Below are 13,274 nucleotides of genomic sequence, written 5' to 3'. Positions count from 1 at the left end.
CTCTTCATTCAGCCCTTGTGGTTGGCCAGGCACTGGCGAGGTGCTTCACATGAGTTCTCCCATCCCATCTCACAAAATGCCTGTGTCCTAATGCCCATTTTACAGATGAGGATAATGAGGCCTGGGGAAGTGATGTGGCTTGTCCTAGGCCCCAGAACTCGTGAGCGGCAGTGCCTGGCCTGGGCCTCAGATGTCTCTGGTTCCCAAGGCGTGGTGTTGGGCCATGCAGGGGGTTGGGGTTTTTTATGGTGGCAGGGGGACCCTCTGGAGGGCCTTTATGGCAGCACGGGGACAAGTGGACTTGGGTGGAGCCGATGCCAGGTCTCACCAGCTGTCAGCAGTTTCTCCTGCATTGCCAGGGTATGAGGGCATGAACTGAGCGTAGGTCTGGGGACGCCACTTACCTGGGTTCACATCCCCCAGCTCTGGGGCTCTGAGACCTGAGACAGGTCACATCCCCTCTGGGCTCTGGGTCTCTTACCCACAGCCTGGGGCTAACAGTACTTACCTCGGGAGGGTCAGGAGGGTTCAACTAAGGGCTAAGTTTCAAAAGGGCTCCAGCACCTGCGGCCCCCCCATGCAGACATGGGAGGTGGGAGTTGAGGCTCGTGGCCCCATAGATCTGGGTGGCCCTACAGCAGCCGTATCTCTGCAGCCAAGGCCATTGGCATCTCGGAGCCTGTCAAGGTGCCCTACTCCAAGTTCCTGATGTACCCAGAGGAGCTGTTTGTGGTGGGGCTGCCTGAAGGCATCTCCCTCCGCAGGCCCAACTGCTTTGGGATCGCCAAGCTCCGGAAGATCCTGGAGGCCAGCAACAGCATCCAGTTCGTCATCAAGAGGTAAGGCCAGGCCGGGTCCATGGGAGCCCTTCCAGGCTTGCCCGGCACCCAGGAGCAGCGCCAAGTAGCCATCTTCCTCTTCAGACTGGGGAAGGCTTTTTTTTTTTTAAAAAAAATAGGGCATTCGATGAGGTTTGGCCTCAGTTGAGCAGGCACGAGGTTGCCCAGGCCCAGCCCAGGCCTGAAGGACCTTAAGCAACTAGACTAACGCCCTCTCAGTCCCACGAGAACAGCCCCCAGTTTACCCAGGTGTAGAATGGGAGAACACCCACCAGCTTGATCTCCTGGATAATTCTGAGCATCCTCTGGGCCAGGGGGCATCCAGGCTGAGGACAATGCCCCATGACCCCAGGACTGGAAAATCAGGCATTGGCATTTTGGGTCTCTTCTGTTTCCTCGGGCATCTAATTTTTGTCAGCGAGGACCCAGGGAGCTCAGTGTATCCAGCCTGTGTGCCAGCTCAGATATAAAGTCCCTTTGGAGGAGATGGAGGCAGCTACTAAATTTTTAAAAGATGAGGGAGGACCTGGGGTGAACTGTTTTGTGTTTTGTTTTGTTTTTTATGGCGGTACGTGGGCCTCTCACTGCTGTGGTCTCTCCCACCACGGAGCACAGGCTCTGGTCGCGCAGGCCCAGCGGCCACGGCTCATGGGCCCAGCCGCTCCGCAGCATGTGGGATCCTCCCGGACCGGGGCACGAACCCGTGTCCCCTGCATCGGCAGGCGGACCCCCAACCACTGCACCACCAGGGAATCCCTGTTTTGTGTTTTTTTGCTTCTGTGTATTAACGCGATGTCTTATAAATTTACTTTTGGTTTGGTTGGAAGTGACAAGAAAGAGGAGACTCTTAAGGGTTTGTTGTCCCTGGGGGGGTAGATGGCCCCCAAATTGGGAGACTCACAGTGTCCTTCACACCTCGAGTGGCAGGCTGGTGATGGGGTGTGGAGCAGGGAGCTCTCTCGTGGGGCCTGGTTTGCGCCAGGAGAAGCAGAGAGGGTGATGCTCCAGGAGATGCAAATAGTGGACACGTGGTTCCTTCCTTCCACAAATACATCTTGAGTGCCCACCATGTTCCAGGAGTGATGCAGCAGCAAATGCCACCGAGTCCTGCCCTCGAGTTGGCTGATCTCACGGAATTAAATCACAATATAGTATCAGGTAGAGATAAATGCTATGATGCAAGTTAAAGGGGCAAAGAAGGAGGGGCAGGAGGAACCTGTCCATGGAGGGGACCTTGGAGCAGAGACTTAATGAAGCAAGGTTTGCAAATTATTTGCAATGGAAGAGCATTGAAGCAGCGGGAACAGCAGGTGCAAAAGCCCTGAGGCAGGGACATCCTTGTGTGTTTGAAGTCTAGCAAGGCGCCATTGTGACTGGTGCAGGGGGAGTGAGGGAAGAGTGAGAGTGGCGAGGCCCAAGAGATAGCAGGAGCTGGATCATACAGGGTCTTAGACTGGTTTAAAGAGTCTGGATTTTATTTCAAATTTAACGAGGACTCACCGGAAGTTTTTGAGGAGGATGGGCAGGGGCAGAAATGGGGACCAGTGAGGAGGCTGTTCCTGGCCCAGGGGACACAGTGGCATCTTGGATTAGGTAAAGGTAGGGGTGGGATGGTGAAAAGTTGTCAGATTCAGACAGTGTCTTGAAGATGAGGCTGGTAGAATTTGCTGATATATGGGATGTGAGTCTGCTGTGTGTTATGTTTGAGGTGCGTGGGGGCCTTCCAGAGAGGGTTGGCAGGTGGATTTACGGGGGTCAGACTCAGGAGAGAGGTCGGGGTGGGGACAGAACATGGGAACCTGTCAGCATTCAGGAGGGACGTAGCACATGGGGGCTGCTTGCCTCATCCACCCCCTCAGACTTAGAACTGGAAGCCCTTGGGTGACTCGCAGGCTCCTGGGTCTAAGTCCAGCTCCTCCTGTTACTGCCCCTGACCTTGGGTAGGTTGTTCAGGGCGTTAAATGGGGCACACTGTACCATTTAGGGGGTGGCCCTGGAGGTCAAGGCTTAGAAAAGACCTGGCACAGTTTAGGTACTCAATTAAGATGTTGTGTATTTTGTATCAGGTTTATTGAAGTTTAATTTACATTCAGTAAAACTCACCCTTTTAAAATGCACAACTCTTTGATTTTTGGCGAACTCACACTGTCACATCACTACCATCAAGATACAAAACACTTCCATCACTCCACAAGCTTCCCTTGTGCCCTTTTGTTGGCTACCCCAGACCCTGCGACCTGGTAGTTGATCATTTTTTTGCCATTTTGCCTTTTCTAGAATGTCATGTAAACGGAATCATACATTGTGCATCTCATTGGGTCTGGCTCTTTCACTCAGCTTTTGAGATTCATCCATATGGTTGCCTGTATCAGGAGTTCATTTAAAAAATATATATATATATATAAATTTTAAAAAGTGAATTTAGATAATTCGTTTTCTGAATGCCAAGTAAAGAAAATGATTCAAGTAGGAAAGAGTGATTAACTTTGTCCAGTGGAACAGTTGGGGTGTTAGGATTAAGGACCAATTGGGGTGATTCTAAGAGATAATTGGAGAAGAGAGATGGAGCACTTGAGTATATTTATTTTGTTATTCTTCATTTAAAAAATTAGTCAAAAATACTATTGGGAATATTAGTGAAAAATCGCCACTTCTCATTAATCTTACTTCTAAAAAATATGTATTTGGGGGGGTGATGTAAATGTTCTGGAATTAGAAGTATGGCTGCATAAACAACTGTGAATATACTAAAAACCACTGATGCGTGTACCTTAAAGAGTGAATTACATCTCAATAAGTATAAATGTATGTGTGTGTATGTGTGTGTCTTACGTATGTTCGTATGTGTGTATATATATATATGTTAGTTTGCCAGAGCAGCCATAACAAAGTACTACAGACTGGGTGGCTTAAACAATAGAAATTTATTTCTCGCAGTTCTGGAGTCTGGAAGTTCAGGGTCAGGGTGTCAGCAGGGTTAGTTTCCCCTGAGGTCTATCTCCTTGGCTGGCAGACAACCACCTTCTTGCTGCGTCTTCACATGGTCATTTCTCTCTGTCCACACATCCTTGGTATCTCTCTGTGACCTAATCTCCTCTCCCTATGAGGACACTAGTCAGATTGGATTAGGGCCCACCCTAATGTCCTCATTTGAAGACCTTATTTTGAAATACAGTGAGCCTGTAAAAATATATGTGAGAAATCAGCACTTGGAGGGATATCACTGATGGGTTGATTTCCCCCAAACCTGAATTCCACGTCCTTCTAAACAGCCTCCAGGCAGCGGCTGCCAGTTGATGAGAGTTGGCACAGAATCAAATCAAACTTTCTCAATCTTTGATCAAAAAACATTCTTAACCCAGATTCTTGAACAAACATGTATCCAAACTTTTCATATTCTTTTGTGCATTCTTCTGGAAGTAGGGTCCCTTGCTTTCATCAAATTCTCCAAAGTTAAAAAAAACAAAAACAAAACCTTGGGAAATTTAAAACCATGGGTGGATTCACACGGATGGGAGACTGAGGTCCAGGGGAGGAGTGGCAGAAGGTCTGTCTGATTGCAGCGCTGCGGGGCAGTTCTGGTGCCGACCTCCCAGACTTAGCAGACCCTACGGATTCAGGACACAGTCCCCAGCAAGACTCCTGAGCAGCTGGCTGGAAATTCAGGGGTTCCCAGGACCCCTCCCCAAGTTTGATAATTAACTAGCACGACTTACAGGACCCAGGAAAGCACTGTATGACAGTTTTATAGAAAGGATGCAAATCAGGACCAGCCAAATGAAGAGACATAAAGGACAAAGTCTGGGAGGGACTGGACGTGGAGCTTCCATCCCCTCTTCCTGCAAAATCAGGGCCCATCACCCTCCCAGCACATCAGTGTGTTCACCAACCAGGCAGCTCCACCGACCCCAGTGTCCACACTTTTACTGGAATTCATTGTTAGCCTTCACTGGCTTACTGGCCAAGTGATTGGACTGTCTCCAGCCCCCCTCCCCTCCCTAGAGGTCAAGAGGTCTGGCTGATAACAGTGGCTTGAAGACCAGACAAGCTATATTATACAGCACTGATTCTAAGTGCCCCATTTTTGGTGCAACCTTGTCCAGCTGTAGCAGGCCTGTCTGGGTGGCGGGGGTCTGGGCTGAATGGCAGGCTGAGGGCACTGGGCAGGTCACATTGGCCAGAGGAGGGCTGGCAGGGCATGGCGGGTGCAACAGGTACCAGAATCACTCCTTCATATCTCCCGAAGGGAAGGGATGCTGGACCAGGGTTCAGTGTGAGGATGAGTCTGTAGGTGAGGCTGCCCGGGGAGGTGCTGAGCTTTTCCTCACAGGGGTATCCAAGCAGTGACACAGGAGACCCTGCCTGGGAGTGAGGCCAAAGGCCAGACTCTCAGGGCACCACCCCCTCCATCAAGTGGATGAGGATTTGGTGTCCGTCCTGGCAGCGGGCATCTGTGCCTGACACAGAGCTGGGCTTACAGGGCCAGGGAGGGAGGAGGCACAGCCCTGCCTTAGATCACAGTTTCAGGAGCTGGAAAAGCCCTCAGACTACATTTAGACCCCCCATCACTTCCTCTCTGCCTTCTTATGGGGAAGCGGAAGCCCAGAAAATGTGATGATTTCCCCACAGGCACTGAGCAGGGCTCCCAGGCCAGAGTGCTTTCTGCGGTCCTGTTGTGTCTTCAAGTATGGATTTATGAGGCCTGTTCCCCTCTGAGCCAGGGCAGCGTTATTATTCCATTTCAGATGAGAAAACAGCCCTGGGGTGGGAGGGGTCCCTCAGCGGGAGAGGCTGCAGGCAAGGAGGAGGGGATGCCTAGTTTGAACTCTGCCCCTCTCGCTGTGCGGTCTTGGGCACGTTACTCACCTTCCCGATGCCTCAGTCTCCCATTCCTGCAAGTGGGATGATGGAAACAGTGCCTACCTCAAGGATGTCGGGCGGGTTACCTAATGTGAGGACGGGCTCTGTGGAGTCTGCAGGGATACAGACATTAGTGTAAAGCTGGGTCTGGTCCCCGAGGCCCCGACCCCAGAGTGAAATGGTGTCAGCCAGAAACCTTGGACCTTCCCTACACCAGGATCTTGCCACAGTCAGTCCCGACTGTGTCTACAGCTCCGTAGGAAGGCCCCCAGACCACGTGCTCTGACCCTGGCCAGTGGCAGTTATGCATCCTGGAACCGCGAGTGAGGGGTTCAGCTCCACCGGGCCAGGACCAGGCTGGTTTTGCTCCTGGCTGGATCCTCAGAGCCCAGCGCAGCCCCCAGATCACACATGTGGGTCAGCAGGACAGCTGCCTGGGAGGCAGAAACCCCAGACCTTGACTGTCCAGAGCCAGGAGCGCCCACTGCACAGATGTGCAGACTGAGGCCCAGGGGGAGAGCTGGGTAGTACCGGGGAGCCCTGGAGGGACCTTGGTGATAGCCCCACTTGTGTTTTGCAGGCCTGAGCTGCTCACCGAAGGAGTCAAAGAGCCCCTCACAGACAGCCAAGGTACCCTGCGCAGGGTCATGGGCTGAGGCGCGGGCTGGGCGTGGGAGGGGTCCCAGGCTTCTGCCATCACCCCTCCTCCTGCTTCCTCTGTCCTGGTCCCGTCTACCCTGGCATCCCCCCATTGCCCTCCCTGCTGGGTTTGCCCCCACCAGATACCACCTCTGTCCCGGGTCCCAGGAGCTGCCTGCTCACCCTGGCTTCTCTCCCCCCCGCCCCCAGAGAGGGATTCCGGGGACCCTCTTGTGGACGAGAGCCTGAAGAGACAGGGCTTTCAAGGTAAGGTTGCAGCTCAGGATGGGGTCCGCAGTCCCAGTGCCATGACCTTGACGTGGCTTGGGTTTGGAGGGCCAGGCTAGGGGTGGGAGGGGCTGGCCGCCAACCTCAGGGCCCCGGTCTCCGCAAGGTGGCTGGGGGTTCGGGGGTACAGGGCGCGGGAGCCGGCCTGCTGTCCGTCTGGGGAAGCAGCTGACCTGCCCGCTTCGTATTAGGCAGCCGGCCGTGCTCTTAGTGCTTTGAAATCAGAGGAGAGGAGGTCACGGAGGGCAGGGAGGGCTCTCCCAAGAAGGAGGACCCTGGTTGGGCCAAGGAGGGGTGGGAGGACGTGAGCGTGGAGGAAGAGGCGTGGAAGATGGGGGAAGCCTGACGCAGGGAGGGGCCAGGGACTGACAGGGGAGGCTCCCTCCCCACAGTGGAGGCTGGTATTACCTTTTGGTTAAGATCAAGCGTAGTATCGGTAGGGGCTGCGGTGGCTGAGAGCAGCCGTCCACGTGCACGTCGGGGCAGCTCTAGGGTGTGGCTGTGAGTCCCCTAGGGTGGGTGCTCCCCATGTGGGTCCTGGGTGGTCAGTGTGACCCAGAGGAGAAAGTGGGGTCAGCCAGACCAGCGGCAGGAAGGGCCAGCCCCTGTGGGTGGAGGAGCCCAAATCCCAGAGGGGCACCTGCTTACCCCCCAGCCTCTCAACTCCTTCCTGGGCAGCCGGAACTTTCTGGGACGGGGGAGTTGCGTCTCTCACCTCACCCCGTGACCCCTCATACTCAGCCCTCTTAGCAGACTGGGGTCCGACCAGCCAGAGACCCACCCCCTCCCTCCTCCATCCTCCACCTCTCTCTTCCCACAAGGCAGTGCCAGGTTCTCATCTCCCCAAGGCTGGGGGCTCGTCCAGGGGTCTCATGGCAGGTGCTGGCACGCGGGCTCCATAAGCGATAGCCTCTGGGTGAATGAGTGACCATGGGGAGCTTCCAGGCCGGCTCCTGCCTCCGCGGGGCCGCCCTGTCCGCTGAGCTCACGTCCCCGTGCTGCCTCCTGCCTCCTGCCTGACTCTGAGCAAGGCCCCACTCCACCCGCCGGTGACGCAGGAGGCTGCTCCCCTCCGTGGCGTCTCTCACCTCCAGGGCTGGCTCACTGGTGTGGGTTTCAAATGTCAACAGTTAATTTCCGACTCATCGCTGTGTGCGTCCTTCTGGAAAAAACACACGTCTCCGTCAAGAAGTTAGTGCTGGAGGACTCCAAGGGGCCCACTCCACGGAGCTGATAATTGCCTGAGAAGGAGTTCCCCATAGTTAGGAAATCATATTCCTTTAAAGTCACCAAGTGCCTTTTCATTTAACAGCCCAAATCCGTAATTGTTTTTCACTTTGCAGAAAATTATGATGCCAGACTCTCACGGATCGACATTGCCAACACGCTGAGGGAGCAGGTCCAGGATCTGTTCAATAAGAAATACGGTGAGCCCCGGGACACCCTGGCGGGAGGGAAGAGAGGCAGGAGCAACCCGGTTCTGGCCGTGGTCTCCTCTGGGAAGACCGCTCACCTGCATACAAATACGTCTTGAGCACTTACTGTGTGCCAGGCACTGGGGAAAAGGGAGTGAAGAAAACACGCAGTCTCACGGGGACTTCTCTGGCGGTCCAGTGGTTAAGACTCCGTGCTTCCACTGCAGGGGCTGCGGGTTTGACCCCTGGTCGGGGAGCTAAGATCCAACATGCCAGAAACAAACAGACAAACAAAAAAACCACTCAGTCCCTGCCCTCGGGGGACCCTGCAGACCAGTGACGTGAGACTGACATAGAACAGCTCTACCCAGAATCCAGCGACAGCGAGGCATCGTCCCATGATTATGCAGGAAAAGAGCAGGCTGCTCAAGAGAAAATAGCTCTCCTTAGATTGGAAGCCAGGGAAGGGCTCTTGGAAGAAAGAACTGAACGATGGGGAATCAAGCAGAGTGTGAAGGAAGGGCATTCTGGCTGAGGTGATGGCATGTGCAGAGGCCCTGAGGCTTGTCTTAAGAAGGAGCCAAGGGAATTCCCTGGCGGTCCAGTGGTTAGGACTTGGTGCTTTCACTGCCGTGGGCCCTGGTCAGGGAACTAAGATCCTGCAAACCATACGGTGCAGCCAAAAAATATATATATATATATATATACACATATATATATGTATATATATGTAAGTAGATAGATAGATATAAAAAGGAGCCAAAAGCCAAAGCATAAGGGCAGGCACTGGGGGAGAGGAGGGCCCTGCGGAGCTGGCCAGAAGACAGATCCAATTGTCCAGGGCCTTGGAGGGAACCACGATATCGGGTTTGTATTTTGGGAGGATTGAAGTAAATGGAGCAGCTTTGCACTTTTAAAGTGTCTCCCTGGATGCTGTGAGGAAAGTGAGTGGCTGTGGGAGGGTGGGAGTGGACACTGGGAGACCAGCCCAGAGGCTGGAGCAGTATTTCGGCGAGAGTGGTGATGGCTTGGGCAGGCCCTGGCCGGGATGCTGCAGGAAACCGGATGGAGTGAGATGTGCTTCCGAGGGAGAACCACAGGCGCAGATTGACGGGGCAGCGGGAGGAGTGGAGGCATCCAGCTGCATCCTGCCTCGAGGAGGACAAGCTCTATCTGTTAAGGTGCTTTTCGGTCTCAAAGTAGCAAAACCAAACTGGCTTCAACCGTTAAGGGGGTTAATTGGCTAATGATTCAGTTACTATGACTTCACAACAGATCACCCTAACACGTGGTTGCCTAGAATAGCCATGATCATGTATTATCTCTGAGGGTGTCAGCGAGTCAGGACTTTGGGAGCAAGCCGAGCTGGGGAGCTGTCACTCACGGTCTGTCCCGGGGTTGCAGGCAGAAGGCGGGTGAAGCTGGGATCATCTGGACGGCATCCTCACTCACATGTCTGACGCCCGGGCTGGGGAAAGAGCTGGTGCTGGAACGGCTGGGCCCCTCAAGCATCTTTCTCAGTTTCTGTGTGACCCCTCTACGTGGGCTTTCTGGCATAGCAACTCCATGGTAGCTGGATTTCCTCCTTGTTGGTCGGGGCTCCTGAGTGTCCTGAGAGAGAGAGCCAGGTGGAAGCCACGTTGCCTTTTATGACCCAGCCTCAGAGGTTGTGCAGTGTCCCTCTGCCGTACTGCATTGGTCAAGGCAGTTACAAAGTTCCACCCTAGTGTAAGAGGAGGGGTTATAGACCCCATCCTCTACGGGGAGTGTCGATGTTACACTATAAGAGGAGCACGTGGGATGGGAGAAAGATTGGTGCGGCTGTCTTTGGACAGTACAATTAGCCATAACTCAGGAAATCCAGCAGTAGGGTGGCTTTCAGGATTAGCTGGATCCAGCAGCTCAGGGAATGAACTTGGTGTCCTTCCGCTGTGTCAGAATCATCTCAGGCTGACTTCCTGCTTGCTAGCAGGATGACCACGGCAGGTCCAGACATCCCATCCAGGGAGAGAGCTGGCTTTTCCACAGGCTTTCTCAGGAAAGCCTGATAGTTTCCCAGAATTCCCTGGGCCCTCCCCTGTTTCTCATTGATCCCCATTGAGTCACATGTCCAGTCTTTACCCAACCCCCATGGCAGAGAATGCCATGTGCTCATCGGCTTAGGCCTGGGTTACCCAGACCTGTCACCGTGACAAGGGGGAGGAGGGGGGAGCACAGAGCTGCCAGAGACAGGTGGATACCCAAACTGCCAGCCAGGGAGAAGGGGCAGCGCCCTCACTGAGCGGGGAAGTTTGAAGAGGGGAGATGATGGGTTCCATTTGGATATGTTGAGTCTGAAGGGTGAGTGGAGATGTCTCATAGGCAGGCAGAGAGAAAAGTCTGCTGTTCAGGAGAGGTGTCTGGATTGGATGCAAAAATTAGACCACAGGAGCAGAGGAGACACCCCTAGGGGTGCAAAGAGAGCAGAAAGAGGACCCATGCAGAAAGCCAAGGAGCCCTGTGTTTAGAGGTCAAGTCCAGGAAGGGGAGGAGTGGCCAGAAAGGGGAAACCAAGAAAGTGAGGCATCATGGACACCAAGGTGTTGGATTTTGCCAAAAGAGAGCAGATACCTTCTGGGTTGGGCAACACAGAGGCCGTCAATCATTCTAGCAAGAGCCCTTTTGGGGGCAAGGAGTGAGGAAGTAGAGATGGCAGTGTTCCCATTCATGGATTATGGGTATAAGTACATTTCTGTCTGCAGCAAAGTCAGGATAAAGAATTTAAAACAGGCTGGAAATTCATAGAAACAGAAAGTGGATTGGTTTGGTTGCCAGGGCACAGAGGGAAGGAGTGAGGTGTGACTGCTAATGGGGATGGGGTTTCTTTTCGGGGTGATGAAAACGCTCTGGAGTTACATAGTGGTGATGATTTCACAACCTCCTGAGTACGCTAAAAACCACTGGATTGTTTAAGATGGTAAATGTTATGGTACGTGAATTACATCTCAATTAAATAAAGCCAAACAAACAAGGTGAAGCAATGGCACGAAGCCAGGGGTGACATGAAGACTCAGCCATTCTGTCCTCGCTAGATGCAGGGCATGCATCAAGCTCTGAGTTTCCCAGGAGCCAGAGCAAAAAGGGAAATGAGGCCAGTTATACCATTCCCAGTGTCCACGAGATAAAAATTAGTTTATTGCCCAGAAAAAGTTCAGCTACTTCTCCTAGTGCAAAGATTTCTGCAGCACATCTTTGTAAAGGGGCATCCTGTGACACTGAGGAGTGTCCAGCCCTCCGTCCAGGAGGGGGCTCCCATGGTGCACCCCACCTAAGTCAGAGAGCCATGGACGTTCACATCAGCCTGACAGCAGGCAGCAGGCCTTGGCCCAGAGTGGATCAGCAGTGGACTCAGGGCTGCTCCCAGGCTGTGAGACAAGGCACAGTCCCTGGGATGGACATGCCACAGCCCTCTGCAGAGGGGATTGGCGACAGGAATGAGGCCGAGCGCCAGATGTGGAAAGAGAGCCCTGAGGTCTGAGCCGCACCCTGGCTGGCCTCCCTGCTCCCAGACGCGATCCGCCCTTTTAGGCCAGGCCGATCCTGAACCAGGGTGAGGCAGAGCCTGTGGGGCTGATGGATCGTTGTAGGGAAGGGCCAGCTGTGCCCACCAGATACCATCCTTGAGACGGCTTTCAGATTCTCAAGCTGTGAGGCCTCTGACTTTAGCCCCTGCCCTCTCCCAGCAGCCATAGCCACACGTCCCCTGGCCACTCCTCAGCCTGCCCTGGGCACACGCCCACACCCCCGACCCCCCAGGGCCCCTGCTTCCCAGTCCCTCACTGACTGTGCCTTTCTGCAGTGCTACACGACAGCCCCCCACCGTACCCCACTGTGCACGGGGTGTATCACACTCGTTCATGGAGCACCCCCTGGCTGCCGACAGCCCACCAGCCCCGCCTCTGGCTCCTGACACCTCCTCTGTCCTTCTCCTCCACAGGGGAAGCCTTGGGCATCAAGTACCCGGTCCAGGTCCCCTACAAGAGGATCAAGAGTAACCCCGGCTCGGTGATCATCGAGGGGCTGCCCCCCGGGATCCCTTTCCGAAAGCCCTGCACCTTTGGCTCCCAGAACCTGGAGAGGATCCTTGCGGTGGCTGACAAGATCAAGTTCACCGTCACCAGGTACTCAGGGGAAGGGAGACAGAGAGGAGGCGAGGCTACCACGGGAGGGGGCTCGCACCACAGACCCTTGGCCTTTCCTTTGGGTGGACCTGCCCTCCATGGACAAGGCAGCTCTTCCAGCACCACCCTGGGCCCTGGGGGTTGGAGGAAGGGGGACTGCCGGCCAGCCAGGGTGCAGGGAGCCCCACAGAAGTGAGACTAGCTCCCCTGCCCCCCAGCCACCGTAGCGGGGGCAGCCTTCATGGGCCCCGTCTACCTGCTGCGGCACCTGCTCACTGCACTCCCTCATCCCCTGGAAGAGGCGTGGAGCCAGCAGGGCAGAGCCAGCGGGAGACCCTGCTTGGCCTGGTGCACAGCGGCCCTGCCGCATCGTCCCAGGGTCCCCAGGGTCCCGTGCGCACGAAGCACCGGGCATCTTGTTAAAATGCAGATTCTGCTTCAGCAGGTCTGGGGTGGGTCCCACGCTTTCCGCACAAGCTCCCAGGCCCTCCCCTGACACCCCCATCTCTGTTTCTCTTCCAGGCCTTTTCAAGGACTCATCCCAAAGCCTGGTAAGAGGCGCTGACTATGGGGGGGGGGCCACTTGGCACGGGGGTGGGCCATGGTGCTGGGGGCCAGAGGCCGGAGTGGAGCTCACCGTGGGGCACCGGTTCCAGGGCCCTGGAGCGGGACCCCTGCCCTTCTGTTGTCCCACCTCCCTGGGCTCTGGCCCCAGCAGAGAGGAGGAAGGCCAAGCTGGAACCTGGCCCCGGTTCCTGGGACAGAGAAAGGGGTGGTGGGGTGGCACTGGTGACTTCTAAGCCTGGGATGGGGGTTCAGGAGGGAGGGGCCTGGCCGGGTCAGTGCCCCCCACTTTCCCTAACGCAGGGGCCTTGGTGAGCAGATGAGGTTGATGGGGGTGGGTTCCTAGCCTCAGAGGGAGGGGCGTCTGCAGGGGAACCTGCGAGCTTGGCGGTGGGATGTGGGTGAGTGCTTACCCGCTTCGTAAAATGCCTCTCCTGGCCCCATTTCAAGGCATCCACCCCCACCCCCACCATCCCCCGGGCTATGTCCTGGCCCTCCCAAGCCCTGAA

At 55.1% G+C, this 13,274-nt stretch overlaps 1 protein-coding gene across 6 annotated transcripts in view; it reads left to right on the top strand.

The window, feature by feature from the left end:
- GTF2IRD1 (GTF2I repeat domain containing 1) overlaps positions 1–13,274 on the top strand; it is a 111,644-nt gene that overhangs the window by 68,302 nt on the left and 30,068 nt on the right. For 5 of the 6 annotated variants that reach the window (XM_029220892.1, XM_029220893.1, XM_029220890.1 and 2 more), the window contains 6 exons: positions 656–839; positions 6,280–6,329; positions 6,549–6,605; positions 7,970–8,053; positions 12,018–12,201; positions 12,724–12,752. In XM_029220892.1, the coding sequence (XP_029076725.1) occupies positions 656–839; positions 6,280–6,329; positions 6,549–6,605; positions 7,970–8,053; positions 12,018–12,201; positions 12,724–12,752 (588 nt within the window). The remainder of the gene's footprint in view (positions 1–655; positions 840–6,279; positions 6,330–6,548; positions 6,606–7,969; positions 8,054–12,017; positions 12,202–12,723; positions 12,753–13,274) is intronic. The other variant, XM_029220891.1, reaches the window with a different exon arrangement.

The sequence above is a fragment of the Monodon monoceros genome, unplaced genomic scaffold, assembly GCF_005190385.1.
Source record: "Monodon monoceros isolate NGI ecotype Baffin Bay Population unplaced genomic scaffold, NGI_Narwhal_1 Super_Scaffold_13, whole genome shotgun sequence".
NCBI lineage: Eukaryota > Metazoa > Chordata > Mammalia > Artiodactyla > Monodontidae > Monodon > Monodon monoceros.
This window is presented reverse-complemented; position numbering and strand designations above follow the sequence as displayed.